At 32.4% G+C, this 16,373-nt stretch overlaps 1 protein-coding gene across 1 annotated transcript; it reads right to left on the reverse strand.

Moving 5' to 3' along the window:
- Positions 1-4,500: 4,500 nt before the first annotated feature.
- LOC110724874 (proline dehydrogenase 2, mitochondrial-like) lies at positions 4,501-7,274 on the reverse strand. The gene is made up of 4 exons (XM_021904368.1): positions 6,469-7,274; positions 5,234-5,882; positions 4,889-5,129; positions 4,501-4,739 (listed from the first exon to the last, which is right to left on the reverse strand). Exons 1-4 carry the CDS (start codon positions 7,036-7,038, stop codon positions 4,697-4,699), a joined length of 1,503 nt encoding a protein of 500 aa, XP_021760060.1. The 5' UTR covers positions 7,039-7,274; the 3' UTR covers positions 4,501-4,696.
- Between the last annotated feature and the right edge of the window lie 9,099 nt (positions 7,275-16,373).

Consider the following 16,373-nt stretch of genomic DNA (forward strand, 5'->3'; position numbering starts at 1 on the left):
TGGACGTTAGATATATTTGGCTGTAACTAGGACGGATTTGGCCTATTCTGTGCATATTTTGTCTCAATTTATGCAGAGCCCGAGATTAGAGCACTGGGAGGCTGCTTTGCGTGTTGTGAGATATTTGAAGAAGAGTCCAGGTCAGGGTATTTTGCTGCGGTCTGATAGTGCTCTACGGTTGGAAGGATGGTGTGATTCGGATTGGGCGAGTTGTCCATTGTCTAGGATATCGTTGACAGGTTGGTTCGTGTTTCTTGGTTTATCTCATGTGTCATGGAAAACCAAGAAACAACCCACGGTAGCTATGAGCTCTGCAGAGGCGGAGTCAGGTCTATGTCTGCTTGTACTCATGATTTGAAGTGGCTAAAGCGGATCCTGAGAGATTTGGGGGTGCGACATGAGAGTGGTATGCACCTCTATTGTGATAATCAATTAGCATTATACATTGCGAAGAATCCGGTGTTTCATGAGCGAACGAAACATATTGAAGCTGATTGTCATTTTGTCAGGGATGCTATTACAGAAGGCCTTATCGGACCGTCCTATGTGCCTACGACGATTCAGTTGGCTGACATTTTCACCAAGGCTTTGGGAAAGGTCAAGTTTGATTTCTTACTCCGCAAGTTGGGCATTTGTGATCCGTATGCTCCAACTTGAGGGGGAGGGGATTTGGAGATATTATTGTGATATATTTTAGGAAACTTATCTTGTGAAAAGATATGGTAGAATCTTGTAAAGCTTAGGGTTTGTTACCCTAGTAGTATATATACATGTATTGGCCGTGAATATTAATGAGAAGAATACAGAGAATTTATTCATAATTTGCCTCTGATTTAACATGTTGCATCACATGAAAGTTGACAATTGTATGCATGTAATGAAATCTTTAGTCTTCCATATGTGATTGGTAAATTATTTTTAAAATTTTTTAAGTTAGGAAAAAAAGCAGACGTTAAAAAATTAGTTGATATAAGATCTATAGTTTAAGGAAATTCCTTTATAAGAGGTACTAGCTTAGATGTACTCTATTGGTTTTTGTTTTGAACTTTTGATAACAAGTGGTTGTCCCTGTTTCTAGCTTTTAGTTGATGGTTGCAAGAAATTAGTTTTAACACGTTGTTATAATCATTCTAATTACTTTGTAGGTTAAGTTCTTCGCTCTCTACAAAAATTATATTACTCATATTTTGCATATGGCAATTAAATGTTTTGTTAATGGAAGTTGTCAATGAATCATTTGGAAAGAAAAGTACAACAATTACTCCCAATTTCGAATCCTCAATCAATCAATAACACTATATTTTAATTGTGTTATTATTTATTTTAATTTGACATGTGCTTAAAAAAAATTAGCACTATTATGCCATCACTTTCTCTCTTTAAATTTACCACTATCATTCCCGAAATCTAACATGGTATCACAGCTTAGGTTAGATCTTGGGATTATATACAAAAATTTTCACCCTGTCGGTGGGTTAGAAAATTAAACCCACCGGCGGGATATACAAAGTTTTTTATGCTTCCGCAAACACACATATAGATTTTTTTTTCTTTTCTCAAAGTTTTTTTTTAGAATCTTTATGTAACCTTGCGCCTCCCACCAACAGTAGCAATCGCGAAAGCCTCCTCCATCATTGTTGGCAATCACATACACTACCGCCTCCCACTACTGGCAGTAACCACATCTGCCAACCTACTCCATGTGTCGCACTCTATTTCCACCTCCCCATGACCAACAATGATTCTTACATTGTCTCATTGGTTTTTTTATCACATAATCACATAGATTTTGTTTGGGTGGTGGTATATCACAATAAGGTCAACTTTTGCACATCTCTTTTGCTATCAAGTTAGCTCCTTTTATTGTTGCAGCACTTGGAATCTTTGTGGAGTATTACTTCTTGCTACCTGGTTTCTCTTCTGAGAATTGATTAATTTCGAGCGGTGGGATTTAATCTTTTCTTGCGCAATTTTATTTATTTTTCTTCAACTGTGATTTCACGTAGTAGTGTAGTGTCTTCTTCCCGATGATGGTTTGATCCCTTAGCTTCTTCTTCTCTGGATCTGCAACTTAGCCCAAGTCTGTGTGCAGCTCTTCTCCTTTTCCTCCGGCCTAGCAGTGCTTATCTCTACTCTATGTAGGTCGTGGTTGTTGCTTCTCTCGTCATCACCGGCACATTTCTACTACTTTCTCTTTTGATCATGGGTTACTATACTATCCTTACCGTTCGATGCGTGATTCAGTTCCAGTCTGAGCATCCGATTTTCTCCCGCTCTGACTGCGGGGGTGTGATAGAGAATATCCATAGAATATTCTCATCCTAGGTTTAGGATATATTTTGTATAAGATTATCTTTGAGATCTGTACATATCTTATAGTTACCTAATATGATTAGGTTTCTCATTGTAACCCTATAAATATTGATCAATGGAAATCACTCTAATCAAGGAGTTTATATTATCTGACAGACAGAATAGCATTATATTAGGTGAAATGAAATGATATTATATTTTATTCATTGAGATAGAATGATTATTCAATTCAAGGCATTGGTTCAATTCATTCCCTCATTGAATATGAGAAAATTCAAGTTTCTCTCTAAGATAAATATATAAATATATCTCCTCTCATAATCTAATCTAATTTTTTTTTTAAATGATAAAAGTGAAATAAAAATAAATGCATAAAGTTGTGAGATGAGATAAACTTAAAGAGATTAAGCCGGGCTCTCATCACACCTTCATCAAACAAATATATTATATTCAGTGCAACTATTTTATTAAATCATTTAAAGTTAATCCTACGTCATATTCAAACATAGTTAAGAACTTGTTTTCTTCAACTTAATTTCAGTTTACTTTATCTCAGTTTCGAATTTCCTTCTCTTGTAAACAATTCAGTTCACTGACTTCACCCCAGTTCAGAACATGCCCTTACGTGTCCCATGTCCCGTTTCTAAAAGCTTTTCATATTTATTTTATTGATTGATAAGAATAAACAATCAGCACATTATTGAGGTGATAGTATACAAAATTATATCCAAATCAATTAAAAAGACCTCTAGAAGAATTGAACAAGATGCCAAAACGCTTTTTCCAACATCATGGGGATACCTTTCAATTAAAATCATGCTTCAATTCATGCTTCCAAATCTTATCTTATAAATTTAATTCAAAGGAAAGAATATTTGGCGTGTAAAAGGATTGGAATTCCACATCATATCAACATCAGCAGCTGTTATCACGCGGGAAGCACACTTAGACATTGCATTCAACACTCATTACAACCTATAATTTGTCGTATTTTACAACTTGCCAACAATCTCACTTTAATTCTTGCCCAACCCTTACCAATTTTTTTCAATTTGCTCATTGTATATTATGGAAATATGTCATCCTCTTACCTAATTATATTACTAATTAAGGTATGATTTATTCATCTAATTTGAATTATCTAATAATGTAATTTATTTATCTAATTTACTAATTAGGCTCATTTCAAATTAATGTATTAAGTAGGTTATTTGGTAATTACTTAGTTGACACGTAGTGTTATTGAATAATTCATAAATTAGTTATTTGAATAGGTGAAGAGTAATTTATTACTTTGTTTAAAGAATTACGGAGTACTTATATTATGATAATATTAAGTACGTGAAAATGATATATCAATTTTAATTTTACATTTTATAGGTAAATTAATAAATTGCCTAGATAATTATCAAAGAAATTGGTTCAAAACTATTTTTCTTATTCAAATGTTTGCTAATCTAAAATGAACTTTAATAAAGAAAAGAATTTGTCAAAGAAAATGACTATTAACAATAAAGACTTTTCATTCTTTAGAATATTAATTGAGCGTTGAACATATAGTTGGAAGAAAGTAACATTTTTGAAATATTCTTTCTTTAATCGATTATAGTTTGAAAAAAAAAATTACATTAAAAAAAAAAAAAAAGAGTGTGCTTCATATGACTCATATGAGCTTTTGAAGATTAGGCTAATTGGGCCACTTGATAAAAACTTCCTCTATAACAAACTATGAAATAAGTGGATAAGTTATAATGGTATTTAAAATATGCTAAATTGCTTTTTTTAGATTTTAAGCTAGTTACGTGTAGATGTGAGATCGTCTCACACTAACTTATTCTCGGATATTACTCGTATTAGAAATAGTAACAACTTACAACTCAAGTTAAGTCACTTTATGGCTTATGCAGTTATGCATGTATGTTGCATAAAAAAAAAAGGTTATGTATGTTAGATCAACAGATCGTCACTAATTTATTCTCACTTATTAACAAAGGCACAAATCACTTTTAATGGGTTTACCTTGCCTCAAAAAATTCACACAAATTACAAGATTGAGCCACGGGCTTTAATCAACACACATTTAAAGATCGTATTATGACATGACTTTATAGGTTTAAGGATTACTCCGTTTTTTTAATTTCTAAGTGGTATTTCATAATCATCAAAAGATTTAAAGAACATAACAAATTACACTTCAAGGAACATTATTTAGATTATAAATAAATCCACTTGAAAAGTATCATTATCACCAGAAGTAAATCAACATTTACAATTCTTGAGAAATGAATTTAATTACAACCAACAAAACGTGTTACTTTCTTTAATAGAAAGTTCTAATTTATTTATGTACATCCAAGCAGCAGCAAATTTACCCTTTAGTCTCTCACAGTCCAACACAACCTTTCATTCTTCTCTTCAATTCCATCCTACAAAATTCAAGTTAAAAAAAGTTAGCTCATACATTAACAAAAAAAAATATTCATATTTTTTTTTTTGCTTATTATAAAACTATTAATAATGTTGCATAAAAAAAAAAAAAAATAAATAAATAAAAAAAAAAAAGATTGATGTATACCCCATGAGTTGCCTATCAAGGTTAGAAGAGGACAACATCCCTCTATTTTCTTCAGCCCTTCTTAAAAGGTAAGGAATGACCTCTTCAACTGGCCCAAATGTTAAGTATTTGCTCACTTGAAAACCAGCATTTTTCAGCCCATATGAAAGTGCCTCCGACATTCCATATAATTGAGCAAATTGTAGCCTTTCATTCTCCTTTCCTATCCCCAATTCCCTGGCTTTCGTGGCAGCCAATTTCCCTATCGATAACACAACAGATCAAATCATTAGCATTTGAAAGACAACATATAACAGTAACGAAAAGGGTATTATTTGTGAAACATAAAATATTTATTTAAATTACCTGATTCGACATTATGGGTGGCAAGGACTGCCGCACCTGACCCACTAACGATTTTATCGAGCATAAAAGATGCACAATCATTGTAACAATCATGGGTATCTTGAATAGTGTTATGAATAGGAGACTCAAACCCTAGTGAAGCAGCCAACTTGCTTTCACTAGACATGTACGCACCTCGTACAATTTTAAACCCAATTGGTAAACCCATTTTCTCAGCAGCTTCGGTTGCTATTAACATTCTTTCTTTTGCATCTTTTAAGTACGCTTGAAGTGTACCGTACACAATTGGGGTGTCACCCAATTTGTTGTACTCAATCGCCGAGTTATACGTCAAGTAATCGATCCCGGGTTGAATTTTTGTGTCCTCGGCATCAACGGTTAATGGTACATTAAGCTCTAAACATCTTTGACAAAGTTTAGATAATCGTTCGTGGGCTAATTCAAGGTCTTGTTCTTCTTGTCGGGTTAGCGGGTCGGGTTTGTCGAGGGTATGGTATAAAGGGCTTATATCGGATAAAATTGGTAACGTGTTTTGTTTCCAAGGGAGTTTAAATGAAGGGTTTTGTTTCTCCCATCTAAGCCAATTGCTAATTTTCAGCAACAAGTCCATACGACAAATTGCACTTATCTTCACTATCACAAAGCTTACCTGCCAAAAGAAATAGTAACAAACTTTAATTAGGTAAATTCTAAAAGTGCTAAAAAAAATGATGCAAAAAAAACGTGTCACACATTAAAGTTGGCAAATTTTTATCTTGGTTTGGTTACAGATCTTCTTTGAATTGCCATCATCTTGAAAATCTTATTGCCTCCATCATCTCTTCATCATCCATGCATCATGCCTGATATAGTCGTCCTTGGCCTAGTCGCGAGACCTCCACCTTAAGTGCGAGGTTCCGGACCATGCATAATTAGTCCTCGTGCAATGTACGATTGCTGTAGTAGAGATTTGGGTTTTTGGGTCCCAATATCCCATGTAACTTGTTAGCATATAGTACACACACCGGAAATTTTTTTTATCATAGCCTCACAAAAACTTAAACAAACCAAACCAAAAGTCCAAAAGTGCCATGCAAACCTACCTAATAAGTCCTAAAAAAAGGCAAATATCATGCAACAAAAATACCCAATAACATATTTTAATTAAATAAAGAAACTTACCTCAATTAATCAAAATTATACAAGAATAAAACATGATTAAATATAAAAAAATTATATAAAGATTTTAAACATACCGAAGATGGAGGGAATAACTTGGTTGATTCAATAGTATTGAGAAAAGTCTTGTAATTCTGATCACATGAATCATTATCATAAGCATGCTCTAATCCATAGTTTAACATCCCTCTTAATCCATCACCATATAATTTTTGGACCGTCTCACTAGTTTCCTTCAAATCTTTTCCAGCAACAAATTGCTCATAAAAACTATGTTTAACAGACCCTAAAATTGCCTGACGAAATCCAGGAACATCAAGCAATTTTGATCTCATAACCCAAATACCCATATCAACAACAGGATCAATTGACGCCATGTTAAGATTAAACACTGATCTTATCAATTTTGTGGTTGAAAAAGTTGAAAACAACTCTTGGGTATTCTCAAAATTCAGAATTGAGGACTCTGTTTTGGTTTTGGTACTGGTTTCGGTTTCGGTTCCGGTTTCGGGTTTTTTCACAACGAATGATTCAGGTTTTTCATCGAAATTGAAGGGTAAAACTGGTAAGGTAGAAGGAGATGAATTCAAAGGCTTTGTGATTTGGCTAAATCTCTGAAAAAGCTTTGGTGTAAATCGAATTGCCATCAATTGATAACAATCCCCTGTTTTCCCCCTGTTTTTTATCTGTAAATTCCTCTGTTTTTCCTCTGTTTCTCTCTGTTTTCTTATTTCTCTCTGTTTTTTCTCTGTATTTTTAAGAAAAAAGGTTTTTGTGAGTTGCTGAAGTTGAGAACAAAAAGGGTATATTTATAGTGAAAAATATTAGGGTAAGTTGTTTTTAAAAATTGACTAAAAAGACAGTTAAATTTGAGGTTATACTAATTTTTTGAGCCGTTGAAGAGAGAAAAGGCTGTATTGAAGCTGTAATTAGCGAAATAACAGGTCTATTGTTTACTAATAAAGGGAATCTTTCAAGGTGAGGATTCCTTGAATCTTATATACGTCAGCATTGAAACATACGGAGTAATGGAAAGTTTATGTTCTTTATGATTACAGCTATGTGTTCTTGCCATGCAAATAAATTTTTTAAAAAGTGATATTGCTTTCTAAAAATTAAATACGGACTACTTTCTAAATCATGTGATATGTGTATAAAAACTCATGAGATTTCAATTTATTGTAGGAAAAATTGATTATAATAATAACACCTTTAGCCGGTTTACTATTAATAATCCCATTTTTTGATTATTATCTAATAATCTCATCTTTATAGGCAATTTCCTTCTATTGGTCCCTAACTTGTTGGTAACCTGTTTTAATAGGTGAATATGCTATGTGTCTTTTGTTATTGGTTGAAAATTAAAATAATTTTTTTTTAAAAAAAACTAAAAAATTAAAAAAAAATAAAAGAAAAACCAAAAAATGAAATTTAAAAAAAAAAAAAAAAAAACATATCTTAGCCACCCCAACCCCACGTCACTCCATCCCAACTCCGGGTGGTTTCATGATGAAGAAAGGATTGTTTTGATCCTTAAAATGGAGAAATTCAGATGGAGGAGCGGCGTTGTCGTTGGGTGGGTCGTGAAGAGGGAAAGATCCGGTGGTGGTGGGGGTGGGGAAGGTGGCTGCCAGGGATGGAGGGAGTGGGAAGGGACGACTATCGGAAGTTCGGGTTGCCTCCCGTGGGTTGGGGGTGGCTGGACTTTTTATTTTTTATTTTTAAATTATTTTTTTTACCAATAACATAATAACATGTGTCATTTAAATTAGAATGAAAATTATTTACCCATTGTATAAGTAACCGGTCGCAAGGGACCATTAGGAGAGAATCTCATATAAAGGTGGGATTATTAGATAATAATCAAAAGGTGGGATAATTATTAGCGAACCGGTCAAATCTAATCTAATCTAATATTTATAAAGTAGGCATTTTTGGAGAGCATTGGGAGTGCCACATAAGAAAAGGTATTATTTTAACCTATAAGAAATTAGATTTCTATTTTATTTTAGAATTAAAAAATTCACTCGCTACCTAGATAAAAGTGACGAATTAGATTTGATATATCTCCGATTTTAATGCCACGTATATTAAAATCAACAAATTAAATTATTTTCATGGAAAAAAAAGGTAAAAATTCAATTATATAGATAAATTACATGTACACCAAAAAGATAAATAAATAAAATAAAAACCCACAATTCAATCCCCAAAACCCAACCATGTCTATGCAAATTACATATGAATATCTAACTTATTAATGATAATAAACACCCACTAAATATAAATATTAATAATAATACACTACGAATATATGAATGTTAGTACTTGATGGTTGTATATTCAAATAATGTTCAACATTAGGATTTGATGAACGTAACTATGTTTTTTTTTTATTGATAAGTATTTTTAATTTATTTTTAAGTAGGAGTCGTAAATGTGTTTTTGTGGGGTATCCGTTCGGGAAAAAGGGATGGAAATTATTTGATCTTGAAACAAAGGAATTTTTTGTCTCTCGTGATGTGAAATTTGTTGAAGATATGTTTCCGTTTGGTTCCCCGACTGATGTAAATATTGATGCAAATTTTGGTGATACGGAGGATGATATTCATGTGGATTTTGCTGCTTGTGATTTGGGTTACGATGATAATGGTGCAAATATTTATGACGACACTTTTACTATGGAAAAAGGGGGGGATGCCGCTCACTCCGCAACCACCCCGCAACATGACAGTACTGGCCGCAGGGGGGTTGCGGAGTCCCCTGCCACTGCCAATGCCCAACAGAGTACTGAGAAACAGCAATATAAAACAGAGCATCAGCTTGCTGAGGCAGCCACTGCCCAGCAGCACCGCACAGAGCAGGTGGCAGATTCTGCCACTACCCAGCAGCAGAACACCGAGCAGGTGGCAGATTCTGTCCCTGCCAAGCAGTGCCGCACCGAGCAGCAGGTGGCTGATTCTGCCACTGCCCAGCAGCACCGCACAGAGCAGTAGGTGGCAGATTCTGCCACTGCTCAGCAGCACCGCACCGAGCAATTTGCAGCACCTCACGTTGACAGTGAATTGGGGCGTGGTTTTCGGGATAAATATCCCTCGGTTTTGCTTCGTGATTTTGTTACACACACGGTTGTTGCTAAGAGTCCGTCTCCTACTTCCAATCAGACTTCAGGTACTCCGTATCCATTGGCACACTACATAAACTGTGACATGTTTTCAGTGAATTATCGCAAATTTCTTGCTGCCGTTGTTTTGAGAAAGGATCCAAAATCATTTAAAGAAGCCATGAAATCTGAAGGATGGCAAAGTTCTATGAAAGAAGAAATAAGGGCTTTAGAAGACAATGGGACTTGGACTTTAGAGTATCTTCCTTCCGGTAAGAAGGCTCTAGGCAGTCAATGGGTTTACAAGACGAAATTTTTGTCTAATGGTGATGTTGAACGTCTCAAGTCTCGCTTGGTTGTTTTTGGTAATCATCAGCAGGAAGGTATAGATTACAGTGAGACTTTCGCTCCAGTTGCAAAAATGACTACAGTTCGGGCTTTTCTCGCTATAGCCACTTCTAAAAATTGGGAGCTTCATCAGATGGATGTTCATAATGTTTTTTTACATGGTGATCTAGAAGAGGAGGTGTACATGAAATGACCTCCAGGTTTTGAGAGCTCGGATCCGAGGTTGGTGTGTCGTTTGAGAAAGTCTTTGTATGGGTTGAAACAGGCTCCAAGGTGTTGGTTTGCAAAACTCACCACGGCTCTAAAAGGGTACGGTTTTATTCAATCTTACTCTGATTATTCTCTTTTCACATACACTAAAGGCAATGTTCAGATTAATGTCTTAGTTTATGTTGATGATCTTATTATTTCTGGGAATGATTCCGCTGCATTAACTGTGTTCAAGGCTTATCTTGGTGATTGTTTCAAGATGAAGGATCTTGGTCCTTTGAAGTATTTTTTGGGCATTGAGGTAGCTCATAGTAAATCTGGATTGTTTTTGTGTCAACGCAAATATACTTTGGATATTATTTCAGAAGCAGGGTTGCTAGGGGCAAAGCCAAGCGGCTTTCTGATTGAGCAAAATCATAAGCTTAGCCTTGCTAGTGGTGAGTTACTTGCTAATCCTGGGTCTTATCGCAGACTGGTAGGACGGTTAATTTATCTATTGGTTACTAGACCAGATTTGGCGTATTCTGTTCATATTCTCTCGCAATATATGCAAGAACCTCGCATTGAGCACTGGGAGGCGGCTCTGAGGGTAGTTCGTTATTTAAAGGGTACCCCGGGACAGGGTATCTTGTTGAGTGCAGACAGTGACCTGACTTTGCAAGGTTGGTGTGATTCCGATTGGGCGGCGTGTCCTCTTACTCGTCGTTCGTTGACTGGTTGGCTAGTGTTTCTTGGTAAATCTCCTATTTCGTGGAAGACCAAAAAGCAACCCACAGTTTCTTTTTCTTCTTCTGAGGCTGAGTATCGTTGCATGGCTTCAACCACACATGAGTTGAAATGGTTGAAGGCTTTGCTTTTGAGTTTGAGTGTTCAACACCCTAAGGCGATCAAGTTGTTTTGTGATAATCAATTTGCTTTACATATAGCTCGAAATCCAGTTTTTCATGAACAAACAAAGCACATTGAGATTGATTGTCACATTGTTCGAGATGCTATTACGGAGGGGTTAATTGCTCCTTCCTATGTTTCAACTAAGGAGCAACTTGCAGATATTTTTACTAAGGCGCTTGGGAAGTCTCAGTTTGATCATCTTCTTTCCAAGTTGGGCATTTACAATCCTCATGCTCCAACTTGAGGGGGGGTATTGAGAATATATTAGGATATTTTTTAGGAAATATTTCGTTAGTATCTCTTGAGGCGGGTGAATATCTTTTTGATATCTTTTCCTAGTTTCCTAATCCTATCATATTAGGGTTAACTTGTATTTTATATATAGAGGTTGAAGCCATCAATGAAGAGCCAAGTCATTCACTTCTATTTTCTCTCTATTTTAGCAATTAAATTTGTGTTTTATTTTAGAATTAATAACTTTACTTGACAAAAAAAAAAAACTACTCCACATATATATGTAGTATAAGATATGATGATATTAAATATTTGTATACATCCTCTCAAAAATACAATTTTTTTTTTCTATTATAAATAGACACTATAAATATACTACACACGCACAACCAATCCACCACGAGCTTTAATTCATTAAAACTATATAATACAAAAACGCAAACATGTGAATATTATTTATGTACTCTATTTCATGGTGTGATTTTTTTTAGGTCTAATTTGTTTATTAACAAATAATATTGGAAAAAAATGTAAGTATTTCAATGCTTTCTAATGGTAAACAAAATAAGTTGATCGTTAATTATTCATTATTTTCTAAGGTGTATGTTCTGTTTATTCTACCTAATCTAATTGTGTTACTTATCATATTAAATTTGGTTACACAACTTAATTATGATTCTATATTATTTATTCTATATTTGAAGGGATTATGTCCATGCGCCAGTTGAAGGAAATTTTGTCAAGTACTTATAAATCCAAAAGAGGGATGTGTAGATTGGAAAAGTAAGTTTGCAACTATTGTCTTATAATAGAAAGGAAAAAATTTAAAAATTGTAAGAGATGTCTCTAATAATTTTGATTTGTGTATTATAGTTTCTGGTAGAACATATGTATTATTGTTGTAAAAATCATTATAGTAGTGTGGTAATGAAATTTCATTATAAAGATTTAATTTTATACAATTAGATTAATTTCAGTAATGCAACATTCTTGGTATATACTTTTTATTTAACTATTTAAAAATTTATAAAGTCATATCTTTTTATTATTACTCTCACCATCTTTATTCGATCTTACCTTATAGTTTTGGGTTTACTTTATTAATTTTTCATTGTATAAAGTTGATATGGAGTAAAAGAATAATGGTGGTCTAAGTTATTGTTTGTGAAAGAATATAGTGATTTTATAAATATACATGTATAGAACAACAATGTACTTTCGTTATACAAACGAATCATAGTTGAAAAAAAAGAGGATTTATGATTTAAATTATTTAAAAAAGCAAAATAATATCTTGACAAATTAAAAATTAAATTCGTATTTTATTTTAAAATTAAATGAATAGTAATTAATTAGGATTTAAATTATTAAAAAAACTAAAAGTTTTCTTTTTATTTAATTATCTTTCATCTAGTGTGGGATTATTAAAATCAATTTTTCCTTTATTGTATAGAATGTCTATCCAAAATATTAAAATCATGAGATTTCAATTTATTGTATAAAATTATAAAATCACATTGATTTGGCATTTTATACATGGAAACAATTTACACACCTTTATAAAAGGAAAAAACTAATAAGAGTATCTCATTTTAATAATTTATACATGGAAACAAATCGTTTCACATATATACATAATGTTGAAAATAGTATTACCGAGTATTATCTTCATAAGTGTATGAATCATAAAACCCTTAAAAAAAAAAAAGAAGGTATGAATCATAAAATGACATGTTGATTATCATACAAGTAATTAAAGTTTGATCTCCTCGTCAAAAAAAAAAAAAAAATTAAAAAAAAAAAAACCTATCTCTTACCGAACTTTTACAACTTTTTTTTAATGGATTTACTAAAGATAAAAGATTCATTACTTCATTAGTAACGCAACCAGTAGTCTACTAAATTAAAGAAAATGAGAATCCTTCTACGAGTACTATATTTAACTAATCTAATTTGAGAATTTATGAGCTTACATTTAGGGCTTAATATTTCCATAATCACTTCTTTTAACTAGTACTAGTACTTCGTAAGAAGTACGAGTATACAGTCATTTATGACTAATACGAGTACAATGTACTTCATTTTTTTGTTTCATAAAATTACAACATTTATCTTAACATTTTTTTTTTTTTTTTTTTCAGAGTCACAAAACCTAATATACTAGGGTCGGTTCACATTTGTTGAACTGATTAAAGTTGAACTGAACTGAGTTGAAATGAATATTTTATGAGAGAGAGAAATTAAAAACTGGACTGAAATTAAATAAATATGAACGGACCCTAATTGACCCTAATTGCATCCCTTGATAAAATTTACAAATTTAAATAAAAAAAATACTCCGTAAATAAACAAAAAGAGTTTTTTTTTTTTTTTTTTTTTTTTTGTAGGGAAACAAAAAGAGTCTTTCTTGAATTGTACTGAAAGTACCGCGTAATAAATAATGTTGGTCGGTTAGCATGCAAATAATTGAAAAAAGAAACACCGACTTGCAACTAATTAGGGAGAGTTGTCAAATTGGCAAAACAAAGTGACCACCCTTCAACTTCAACTTCAGCTTAAAACTGAATTAATTAAAAAGATAAACATTAAGTTAATTGGCATGTGGTGCTGACTAAGATACACCCCTTGCATTTTATTTTATGACTATCTTAATTTCGTATGACTATGACCTTAAGTTTATTCAACGTTCAACCCTTTAGAATTTTTGTCCGTCAAGCATGCTTCATTGTATTTTCATTTTTTTTAAACATTATCTCACTTTAATTTTTTATTTATTTTTTACGAATATTTTAATTATTTAAAATATTACTTTAATCTCTAATTTTTGTTTATCTTCAAGTGATAAAACGGTAAATAAATTCTATAAGTTAACATGACATTGTCGTAAATAATTAACAATAAGTATTATTTTATTTTTTATGAGTTTTTTTTTTTTAAAAAAAATTCAAATAAGTCTCAATAATCACTATACCAAGAGTCTTATGATATCATTTTTTTTTTTAAAAAAAAAAACGTTTAATTTATTTATCGTTTTAATACTTAATGAAAATGTATTTTACAATTTTCCTAAAATATCTTGGATCAGCATAAGAAATATGTAGGGTCATAGCTCATAGGGAGTATATATGTAGTATATTCTTTTAGTGATTGTATGCCATATAAATATATAATTAGTCATGTCATGTCACGAGTGATTAGTTGATTGACGATCGTTAATCCCACGTCCCACCATATAAAATATGTTATCTACTGGTAGTAATCTTCACTATCTATATTAATTATTCGTGACCACGTACGTACGTAATACATTATTGATTTGTTGCTCCATGGTCCAACTAGTTAGATCGCAACTTGTTGATTTTTTATTTCTTCTATACTCCTCATTATCAAAGGTTTTCAGTCCACTATACAGTAGGAGTGTTTGCATTCAGATTTTATGATTTGCTAATTTTTTTTATTTCAAATAATTGTTTCTTTCAAGTTGTAATTAAAACTTCCGTTAACATTTTTTTTGGTGTCTGGAGAGCCACACAGACGAGTGATGGGAATCCATCCCAAGATCTCCTGAAAATGAAAAAGGATCTCAAACCACTTAAAATATCTCTCACTCTCATGGTACCGACTGATTTAGGTATTCAATGTTTTATATTCCATTCCATCAAATATTTTATGGTTACTTTAATTTGGAGTAATTCACAACTTATTGGTACTTGTAAGTTGTACTTTTACCTTTTTGATCGAATACTATGCCTTGATTGAACATGCCACATGCACCTTTACTACTCCGTAATACAAACTTCAATAAAGACTTGTTTTATTAACCTTATTTTCACTAATTTCGGATTTAAACATATTCGAAAATTAAATAATAATAAAGATTATTCAATTTCATATTACAACTAAAATATGGAATAAGCTTTAATAAGGTCTAATAAGCTTACCTTTATGAAAATCAAGTGAAAAGAACTCACTTTAATATTTGCTCACCTAATTACCCCTTTATAAGTTTATGTTGCTACCTCTAATTGAAATGAACAATATGTTATTACTTATGAGACAAAGAATACTAATTTCATTACACAATAATTCAAAATTTTTAAAAAAAAAAAAAATTGAAAAAAATCAACAAGGTCATATTCAAAAATAGCTATAGTTTTGCACCCTAGTTGATGATGGTAGCCTTTGCCTTAGGTAGTCATTGTTGTTTTCTAATTTTGGGAAGTTAATGAATAATGAAATTTCTTAAGTTTACTGAAAAATGTAGGAAAAAAATATAATTTTGACATAGTAATCAACGTTCGTCCTTGAATATCGGTTGTGAAGAGATTAAAGGCCGCACAACATGACAGAAAATAGACGGCCCAAAATGAATGGCATATGAATCTCCCTACAACCTGGATTTTGTTCTATTTTTTGAGCTGTCTTACCATGTTCATTACACATTTTTTAAACTTTGCAACAATTTTTATTTTTAATTTTTATTTTTTGTCTATCAACTTTGAAGCGGTACAACATAAATATTGACCATGCAATTTTTGTTTTTAAGTCTCACTTAAAGCCTCTCTTTCGATTCCAGAAGATCATGGGATCGATTTTTAACCCGGTCCTCTGTGGCTTTCCTAAACACTAAACAAAATCACTTTTGATTGTGTTCACACCATATATTTTTATGATGTTTACTCACCCCTATATATCATTAATTCCATGATTATAAAATCACATACGAAGTGCTCCGTATAAAAACTAACCCGTGAATACGAATCTTACATCTTAAGGTCAAAGTTAAACCAAATTTGAAAATCAAATCCGACTATATTATTAAACCAATCAAATAGAAGTATAGAACACAATCAACCATAAATAAAGAGAGAGTCAAAGTGAATAAATCAAGAAATTTTGCAACAATTCTACAAATAATTACAGTAGGTAATGGTTTCCTAATTGCTTGTCCGATTCCTCATGTAATGGAAGAAAAGGTGAAGCATGAGTAGTTTGTGACTAGGATGGTCCTTGATATTTGTCTGCATTTGAATTTTCAGTATTATGAAATATGAACTAGTTGAGTGTGGGGGACTAATATCATGCAATTACAGCTGGGAGTCACTGACAATTCTGCATCAGAATTTCTAGATGTTACTTTCAGTATTTATTCTACAGTAATTTCCCAGTAATGCAAAACTTACTAGATTTAGGGTC

The sequence above is a fragment of the Chenopodium quinoa genome, unplaced genomic scaffold (assembly GCF_001683475.1).
Source record: "Chenopodium quinoa cultivar QQ74 unplaced genomic scaffold, ASM168347v1, whole genome shotgun sequence".
Lineage (NCBI taxonomy): Eukaryota > Viridiplantae > Streptophyta > Magnoliopsida > Caryophyllales > Amaranthaceae > Chenopodium > Chenopodium quinoa.

What these genes read in the sequence shown, in the direction of transcription:
- LOC110724874 (XM_021904368.1), bottom strand. Translation starts at nt 7,038, where the DNA reads ATGGCAATTCGATTTACACCAAAGCTTTTTCAGAGATTTAGCCAAATC. An exon ending in CACCCATAATGTCGAATCAG is followed by an intron (nt 5,130 to 5,233) that starts GTAATTTAAATA and finishes TGTTATCGATAG; the next exon opens with GGAAATTGGCTGCCACGAAA. An exon ending in CTTGATAGGCAACTCATGGG is followed by an intron (nt 4,740 to 4,888) that starts GTATACATCAAT and finishes TGAATTTTGTAG; the next exon opens with GATGGAATTGAAGAGAAGAA.